This window comes from Macadamia integrifolia, unplaced genomic scaffold (genome assembly GCF_013358625.1).
Source record: "Macadamia integrifolia cultivar HAES 741 unplaced genomic scaffold, SCU_Mint_v3 scaffold1089, whole genome shotgun sequence".
In the NCBI taxonomy this organism is placed as follows: Eukaryota; Viridiplantae; Streptophyta; class Magnoliopsida; order Proteales; family Proteaceae; genus Macadamia; species Macadamia integrifolia.
Genome location: NW_024868081.1, coordinates 148,011 through 157,645, shown reverse-complemented (window position 1 = coordinate 157,645; position 9,635 = coordinate 148,011). Strand labels below are relative to the sequence as shown.

General features: G+C 37.9%; 1 protein-coding gene across 1 annotated transcript; it reads right to left on the bottom strand.

Moving 5' to 3' along the window:
* Nucleotides 1-1,242: 1,242 nt before the first annotated feature.
* Nucleotides 1,243-2,589, bottom strand: LOC122062679. Its single transcript, XM_042626317.1, has one exon. The coding sequence runs from the start codon at nt 2,505-2,507 to the stop codon at nt 1,365-1,367; it is 1,143 nt and encodes a 380-aa protein (XP_042482251.1). The 5' UTR covers nt 2,508-2,589; the 3' UTR covers nt 1,243-1,364.
* Nucleotides 2,590-9,635: the final 7,046 nt, after the last annotated feature.

Below are 9,635 nucleotides of genomic sequence, written 5' to 3'. Positions count from 1 at the left end.
TTTGGTTGAATGCTTTTCTTGAACAAAATACCTGATGGCAAATATAGTTTGCTCTGCTTTTCCTAAACAAGATACCCTTAACAAAGGTAGCTTGCTTTGTTGTTTTAGTGACCTATTCCTCTACTGTTTATTCCCTGCATTTCTTGCAATGGTGATACTAAGTTGTGAGTGATACTATGGCCAAGACCCGCCCTACAGCTTAAATGGGGATTAGGATATGGCTTGGTCTCTCCAGTTCAGACCCTATAGCACATTAAGAACATCTTTACATTGACTTTCCAAGTTCGAACTGTAAACTTTCGTTGATGAGCATGATTTAATCTAATAAAATGTTGGCCTTAGCCATTATCTATGTTTGGAAACCTGTCCAATAAAAAATTGGATATGGAGCTTAGGCAAAATCAAACCTTGGGCTTGCCCTTTAGTTTGTAGTTGAAACTAGACCAAAGCTTAACTTCCCTGGTATCTACTACCATCAGCCAGAATTTTGGTAGAACCTGTCATGTCTAAAATTGTTGCGACTGCAGGTGGTTCATCCAACCAATTTGAATCACTCTCTTGTAGTCCCTAGATTTTTAAAGCATTGTTTTGCCAACTTAGTGAAATAATTTTGTACCAAAACTCAACATATAGACTAGGGATATTGAGGTAGGTCTACTTGTCCACAAAATTATGAGTTACTATTGATCTATCACATGAGAAATGCCTTCCATGGCTCTTCATGACACTAAGTGGGTAAAATGTCACCACCCAAGCATGCACATACTATTAAATGTCCGAGGCTATAACTTAACACAACCCATTCAATAATCAAATTGATGAGATGATGAACCCACTTGATCTCTACCAAAAAAATAAAAACCCCACATAACCTAATATTTAACGAGTATTAATCACCTACTCATATGTGTCTGACCGGCAAGATCCTGAGTGAGATAAACCTATAAGCACATAAGCTTGGCAAAATCCTAAGTGGGTTGTGCAAAGAAAGGGTGTACCTATTGCACAAGGTTTCACCACTGCAAGGTTTTAGAAGAGTCATAACATACACAATCTTACCCTGCCTTGCTGAGAAGTTGTTTCCCCTCAATCCACGACCACTAGCCTCTAGGTCGCAATAGGTCCATAGAACCCATTTGATAATTACTTGCCAACCCATTTATTCGGCCACAGCCTCCAAACACATGAAGCTTTTTAATCTATCAGAATTCGGATACTAGGGAAAAAAATCACAAAAATGGATTCGTTACAAAATAAAGAGTAAAATTTGGTCTGGAGCAAATTCTACAAAAAGCAATGGCCACTGCCACCGGTTCAGCCATTCAGGAATTTCAACAAACAAGATACACACATTCCTTCAAGTCTTACTTCTTTCCCCTCACATTCGACACCAAATCTCTCAGAAACTTCGCAGACTTGGTCATTGGCGAATTAGCTGCCATCATATTATAAAGAACGTTCTCAACCTCACCAATCGATGGTCGTTTGTTGAACCTCGAAATCACCTTCAGTTCTCCTCCTTCTTCAACCAAAACCTCCCATTTCTCACCACTCAAAACCCCATCTTTTACACATCTGAAAACCATTCCTCTCTTCTTACTCAGAACTCCTCGGACCTCCAAACCCATAAACGAATAAACTACTTCAAACGATCTAACAAACCTACTCAATTCCCCAAATCCACTCTCCTCTTCAAATGCCCAGTTGGGATTGAAAACCACCACCGGTTTCGGATATATACTATCAGTAGCCGCTTTCATAACATCCAATTTTGAAGCCTCCGGGGCCAAAAACACTGCTACATCGGCGGAATTTAAGACTCCGTCATCATAATCAGTGATCGAAGAAAGGTCGATTTGTTCAACCTGGTTTGATTTCGATGACAGAGACTCGAAGGCTTTGGTAGCTAATCTTGCAGAGGTGGGATCGGGCCATAAAATTAGGATCTTCAGCGGAGAGCCTTTTCTTCTAATGGGTAGGTCTCCGAGCACCTGGAGAGCGAGTTGGGATAGTGACTCTACCGAATCGTCGACGACTGGGATCTCGATTCGGAACCTGGGCTGGTTCTGTTTCCTGAGCTTGCCTGCTGCGAGTCTTGGGTTGTTGAGGGGCTTCTCTAAGGTGGTTGAGAGGCATGTCTTGGCTTGTAGGATGGCTTCTTCTTTAGTGGTGGGTGGGGTGTAAGATGAGAGTGAAGATTGCAGAAATAAAGACCGATGGAGTAGCTGCTTATGGGGCAATAAGGAGAGGTGAAGGTGATGGTGTTCATAGTGATTATGATGGTGCGGCCCGTAAGGAGTTGGTTGAGATGGGAAGAGAGTTCTTGTTAAAGGCTTCAATGGAGCGGTGGGTTTTGTGAGTTTAATTGTTGGTGTTCTGAGTTTGAGGATGTTGGAAGCCATTTGAGTAAGGGAAAAAAAAAAATGGATGTTGTCTCTGTGTTCGTTTCTGTGTTGTGTGGGTGATGCTCTCAATTCTTGACAGAAACAGATAACGAGACGAATCATGGGTCACGGCAGCCATTCAAAGAGGATTGCAAAAATGACGGGTACATACGGCTATAGAATCCACTGTATGGGTGAGATATCCGAAGTCTATTCCATTCTCTGTCATTATATGGGCGGAGAGATGTATATTTAAAAATAAGAAGGACAAGTGTTGAATACGTATCCATAAGACCCCGTAAAGCCAGATAATCATCCGAGGAGCGGATCTAATCTCGTTCCATGGTCCATGCTCTGCCACTATCATTTACGATTTATCCCCCCTCTTTTTTTTATTATTCTCTTTGCTTTTTTCAAGGGTGGGGTTGGTGGATCAGGTTCTCATACGATAACTATTCTCGGATGATCTGATTTACACACATGAAATCTACCATCCAATTTTTCTAGGTGTGAATTCCATTGTGTGTGTATCAGTCCTTTATGAGAATGGTTTTTGTACGAGAGGTCGATCCACTCTCAACTAGACTTATGTCAATTAATGAAGGTAACTAAAGAAAGAAAAAAAAAATGCAGAGTTCATCTCTGTTCTCCTATATCGACTCCACCTTGAACGAAGGGGTAGTGAGAAACAAAAACAAAGAGGAAGTGGAGATTGTTAAATACACACAGGGGAGAGGGAGAGAGAGAGATGGTTGAATCTGCACAAAGGCAGGAGAAGGAGTGGGAGAGAGATTGACGAAGAACGAGGGCTGGTTGAATCCACTTAGGGGGCAACAGAAAGAGACGAAAAGTGAGAGGGTTTCTCCTTTCAGGGTTAACCCAATCCCTAGTGTTACTCACATTCAGTCGAACAGCTCCATATTTGTCACTCCCCTCCCTTAGGTCTAAAGACTATCAACGTATCACCCATCCAGCCCACGCCACTATATCGGCAATGCACCCTTGAGCCGTAAACGAATTAAATCCCAACTAGGTACATGGGATTGGGTAGCGTTCTTTCTTCCTTACACAACTTGAGTCCGAATCAAGTCCTCGTATGAGAACTTGAGTTTCGATCCTCGTACAACTAAGAGGTGGACGTCTGTAACCCACTTATTATCTTTTCTAATTTTTTTGACCGACTATCTGTCTCTTTCTATTTTCTCATTCCTAACGGTTTAACAAACTTTTTATTTTACTTCTTTATTTTTCATTTTTCCTTTTCATTATTTAATTTAGCATTCATTTTTTATTTAATCCGAAAAATAATTGTAGGTCGAGCAATACTAAAGGATATAGGAAAAAAAATTAAATAATGAAATATTGGTAAAAGTCCGATGTCGTTCTCAATTGATATGGCACTACAACGCTATTTATCTGTATCGACATATAAAAAAAATAAAAATAAAAATTCATAATCATATCATTATATTGCCAAATCACCATCATGGTTCCATATTGCAAATCGCTGCCGTGGAATCATATCGTCAAATCACCGCCATGGTGCCAATTTGCTAAATCGTCATATCCCACTATGTAATTGGTATCAAAACATATTATAGATCATGTGGAGATAATTATACTAACATTTATTATTTTTTTAGTCTTTAATGGTGTTGGATTGTTGTCAACCGAAACAAGATTACAATTAAAACAAAAAGAAAAAAGAGATTGGACTTCAAAATAAAAAGAGGAAAATGAATAAAAGTAGGAAAATTACTTCTTTTTCAATTTTTTTTATCTGGTTGTTCTGTATTATTGTGGTAAAAATCGGTTTTAAGTGAATTTTAAAATAAAGTTGTTAATGAAAATTGAGAGTTAGAGAGAGAGAGAGAGAGAATGAACATTAAAAAAAAAAAAAAAAAAAAAGAAGAAGAAGAAGAAGAAGAAGAAGATAAGGAGGTGGGTAAAAAGTAACTATTAATTTTTATTAATTTTGGGTTAATATTGGCTATTTTGTAGGATTAAAATAAGGCCATTTTGTAGGATTAAAATAAGGCCATTTTGTAGGATTAATAATAAATGAATGTTAAATTATAATTAAAATGAAAAAAAAATTGATAAACCGTGAGGAGAGAGAGGGAGTGTGGAAAATAAAATATGAGAGAAAATAGGAAGAGATAGATAATCGGTCAAAAAATTAGGAAAGATAATAAGTGGGTAACACACGTCCACCTCTTAGTTATATGAGAATCGGAACTTAGGTTCTCATACGAGGACTAGATCCGGACTCCGTGTAGTTCTGGGTGTATGAATATGAAATCTATGAATTAATAATAGATCAGCTGTAAAATCATCCTTTTGATCTAACTGCATTAATTTGTAGCATTAATATGAGGACTGATGAAAAAGGATTTTTTTTTTTTTTGTCAAGTTGGACCCACCACTATGGTGGGCTGGAGGTGGTGGGCCGGAGGGGAAGTGGGTGCCCACTAGGGCCCAAGGGGTAGGGAGTAGGGAGGACTAATGATGCATGATAGCATCAGTGCACTTACAATGGGAGTTAATCCACTGCTTAATCCCTAGGCTCTTAAGAGAGCAGTGCCAAACCACTGAACTATCGCCCATGTATGCAATTATCAAACTCTTGAATTAAATACAACTTGAAAAGTGAATCTTTTCTTTGTGAGACTCCTTGTGTAGTGGGTTTCTGCCTCAAACCTCCGTAATAACCAACCTTCATGGCTTCTCTTTCCATAGCCATGGATCGGACTCATCTTTTCTTTGAGAGAGAGAACTACCACATGATTCTTCAGTTCATACCTTTGATTTATCAGTCTTAATCTCACTAATCCTTATATGTGTGGGTGTGATTGATACAATTAGAAATGTTTCTAGATAAACTAATTGTATTATCAACTTTGAAAAATGTGTCTTATTTTATGCTAATTTTATGATAAAAGGAAAAAAAACCATTGATGTTAATTGTAGGAGTCTTCTCCATGGGATTAAGGGAGCTAAAGAAGGATAGAATCTAGAAGAAATCTAGAGCAATTCATTAGAGTACAATTATAGCTTCTTATAGTAGTCCAATTTCATGACCTTGGAGTGCAACCCCTCTCTGTTTTTTTATGTCTATACATGTTTGTTTATACCCATTTGTGACTCGGGCCCAACATCAACATGGTACTATTACTACTGCTACTACTACGTAGATGGTGATGATCAAACTAACTCAGATCTCAAGTTTTAACTCAAACATTGATATTTCTAACTTTTTTAATACATTTGAATTTTTCTTCTTCGGTAAAAATATGAAAAATTCTTACATTACAGGTTTAAATTCACTTTTCCTCACACTAATCAAAAGATTCAAATCTCTATCATGAAGAGGTTCTCTCTTTATTTTATCATTCTTATTTTCGTGGAACACGTCAAATTCCAATTTGTTTTTCTAGCGACGAGTATCCAGGCCTCCAGCCTGACTAGTCCCACGGGCCCATACTAACCTCACAACCACATGGAAAGGGTCATACTGAGGTTGAATGAAAACCATTCAACTTTCACCAAAAGTAGTGAGAAGCACTAAACACCCCCATGTGAATGACCCCAAGAAGATAAGAGAAGCTGAACTCAAAATCACACACTTCCTAAGGCGAAGGTCCCTTGCCAACTCCACTATCCCCTTGGGGTTTCAAGTTTCACTGAACATACCAGGAAACTATCTCTTAATGGAAATAGCTTCTTTTGAGCCATTAGGATTCCACACAGGTTTAGGTGTAGCTGCCTTTATTTTTTATTAGAGGTAAAGTGAAATGAAATGACGTATAATTCAAATGATTGGGAAAAATCGAAACAGGCCCGGTTCAACTAACATTTAGTCGTTCAACTCATTCCCGATGCAAAGGTACTACCTGACGAGCCCCCAATCAAAGCCGATCAATTAAAAGTCCGACATGCTTAAAGCCTGTCTTTGACTCATTTACTCAACCCAACACATTTATAGCCCTTTTAAGCCCATATGGTGATGAAATGTCTCATTAGTCTGTTTAATGCCTTTAATGCTTGTTTAGCCCGATTAAAGATCAATACCCAACTAACTATTTATAAATAAGATCATGCCTAGCCTATGAGGATCGATTACTTAAACGGGTCAATAACAATGTGAGTTTTTAGAGTAGGAAAGACCAATTAACACCCTATCATATAATTTCCCATGTACTGGGATTATCTTTTTTACTTTCAATCTTCAATCTCTTGCAAATAATTTTTTATTTTACCAATGAATTTTCATAAGCTTTTTTATTTTATTTTATTTTATTTTTTACCCCACCCAAATAACAACCACCACCACTAGTAACTTTTGATGGTGCTCCTAAAATATGCCATATGGACATCTCCTTTGGTTACAACAACCATTGAATTGGAAGCTGCTCCCTCATTAGCCATTTATCAAGCTTTTGGCCATCTCAAGTTTAAAAGATTTGTAATTTTCGTTGGAATTGAAGTTACCACTGAAGTCCAAACTTAATTTTCCATCTAACGTGCACAGCTTTAGACCTCCACTGAGAAAACTCATATTTGGATGACATATTTATGCTTGGATTGAGAGGTCAATAAAAGGATTTACCTCCACCCCAAGCCCAACCTCAATGTAAATATTGGTGTCACATTCTAGGTCGCTATTCAATATTAGATTATTGGATTTATGTAAATTTCAAAAAAGAGTTTATGTGGGTCCTTACATGAGCAAAGTCACATCTTTTATCCATCACCACTTGCCACATCAAAAATTATGAGTGAGTCCATATGATGGAGTCCATATCCATATAATATAAATAAGGGTACGTATACTCATAGCATGAAGTTTCTACTGTTGCGAAGTCTGGGGTATCATAATTTACATAATTTTACCCCGCTTTACAAAGACACTGTATCCTGATAGTGCAGTTGGCTTGGAGGGGATACAGTACTCTGCCTCAAGAAGCGAGGTCTCGTGATCAAACTTTGGCCTTTGTACCTAATTTCTTGGGGTCACTGCATGAGAGTTTTCATCTTGGACTGACCCAGTCCTATGTAAATTGTATCACAGTAACCCCAGGGACTAGTCCGGTCAAGGATTCGGACACCTTGAGTATCAAAAACAAAAATCTATCCTGACTTGAACTTGGGATCATTTGGTCACAACAAAGCAACCTTACTGTTGCTCCAAGTTCCACTCTCAGCCCACATACATATAATTGGTCCAGGTCCAACCCAAAAGGAGGAAAGGTAAGTGCCATTCAAAATGACATATTTACCCTAAAAAAGTTTCAAAAATGCAAAAAATTATTCAAAACCCGCAAAATTCCTTGACATGCACTTTGTAATTTTATGAAACTTCTCCCTTTAAACTAACCTTTTTATTACTCCAATTTGACCAATGACATAGGCTTTGGGTTATCTATTACATGACTCACGTTGACTTTTCAAGAAAACATCACCTAGCGATGGTACCTACCATATGGACAACTTATCAGTTACCAACCTTTTCCTCTTCAAAAAATCGCCAGTACACTTGCAACATAGGTAGGTAAATCTAGTCTCCCTCTCTACCAAACAAAGCCAAGTGGCAGTGTGGCACCATAAGAATGTCAAAGAGTGATGGACATTTCAACCTATATAGATGAGAGAGGGAGTGAAACTACATGACTTCAAAATAAACAAATTATGGGTGAATTGTGGGCCCCAGCTGTTCCTATTTCTTGGTTTGGTAGAAGTATAAAGAGTTGTGAGGAGGTTGGAGTGGATAGATTAGATAAGGGAGCTTTTAATCAACTAACAACAACTCAGACCTAACTGTTCCTCTTCCTTTCATGTAGATACCATAAATGACAATGATAAAGTACTAATTTTCTCACAAAGAAGGTTTTAAGGTTTGGAGATATGGATGCACAATTGTATTCATAAAAATTCTTTGCAAGGTAGCAGTAAGCGACAATGAGGATTCAACAGCTGAGATACATGCCATTAGATCTTCACTGTCACTCACAAGGATTTGAGTGTTGTGACTAATGCCTCCAATCAGGACTATGGTTCTAAGTATCAATATCATATTTTGGTGGATTGATGTATCCACCAATATGTATTGATATTGAGTAGAAATATGGGTCAATACGATCCGATCCATATCATAACATATCAGCATCCGTACAGGCGGTGGCCGTATACTGATACCTATAGCCATGCCCAGGACCAATACTCAAAAGATCTGGAAGAATTATAAAATTTGTTTATGGGAGTATGGGGGTGGTTGGTAAGCCCAGGCCTTGTGGAACAATAAAGAAATTCAAAAACTCAATCCAAGACATGCAGAAGCTCTAAAGGTGAGGAATCCACTTTATTGCATTCCAGAAGAGAAACGTTAGGATTAGGTGAACTCTCTCAATTATAGTCTCAACCAAAAAGCCTCTCTACTCTGTCTTCTGCTCCCTCACATGATATGAAAATAGCAATCCAGGAAACTCCAGAATATATATTGGAGAAACATAAAAGTAGTCTAAAAAAACAAGAATGTGAAAACCCATTCCAAACCCCCCCCCCAACTGAACCCATTTCTGGTCTCATAATTATTGGTTGAGAACTATTAACCATAAACATGCAATAGGAAGTCATTTATTGAAATATGAATTTTGTTTGAGCCATCATTGCAGATGTCTAAGCATGCTTTTCTCCAAGAAATCCAGGTTGACTAAGTGATGCAACACAGATGCTTTTCCTGAGATGGTTCGGCCCACTTTGTCTGGCTAATCCGGTCGAACCAGCTAGTCATCCAGCTCCAACAACAGTTCAGTTTTCTATACAGGTTCTGAATTAAACCAACCTTGACTAGATGGGTCATCAACCCAGCTAGCTTTTCTATCTGTATATATCATTATCAGTGAGTATTAGATAAGCTAACAAAGAAACAAAGCACACAAGAAGCACATACTCATCTGGGTTGGCAAAAGAACTAGGGTATCATCGAGATCAGGAAAGTCAAGAAAAGAAGAGAGGAGAAGAGGTTGGACTACTGGAGCAAACTACTCTGCATTTGCTACTTTGACTTATTTATCTTCTTTATATTTAACTACTCAAATAACTTAAATTAAAGGGCAAAACCCAAAAAAAGACAAGATTTAAGTTAATAGCTTACCTGAAACACATTTTTAAATTTTAAATCATAAACTAATCTCATCTCTAACCTTGAAAAGCTTTCTTTTTTATGGCTATATATATGAATGATCCCCTCAT

Bases quoted from the DNA above. Each gene is read 5' to 3' on its own strand.
- LOC122062679 (XM_042626317.1), bottom strand. From the start codon at position 2,507: ATGATTCGTCTCGTTATCTGTTTCTGTCAAGAATTGAGAGCATCACCC.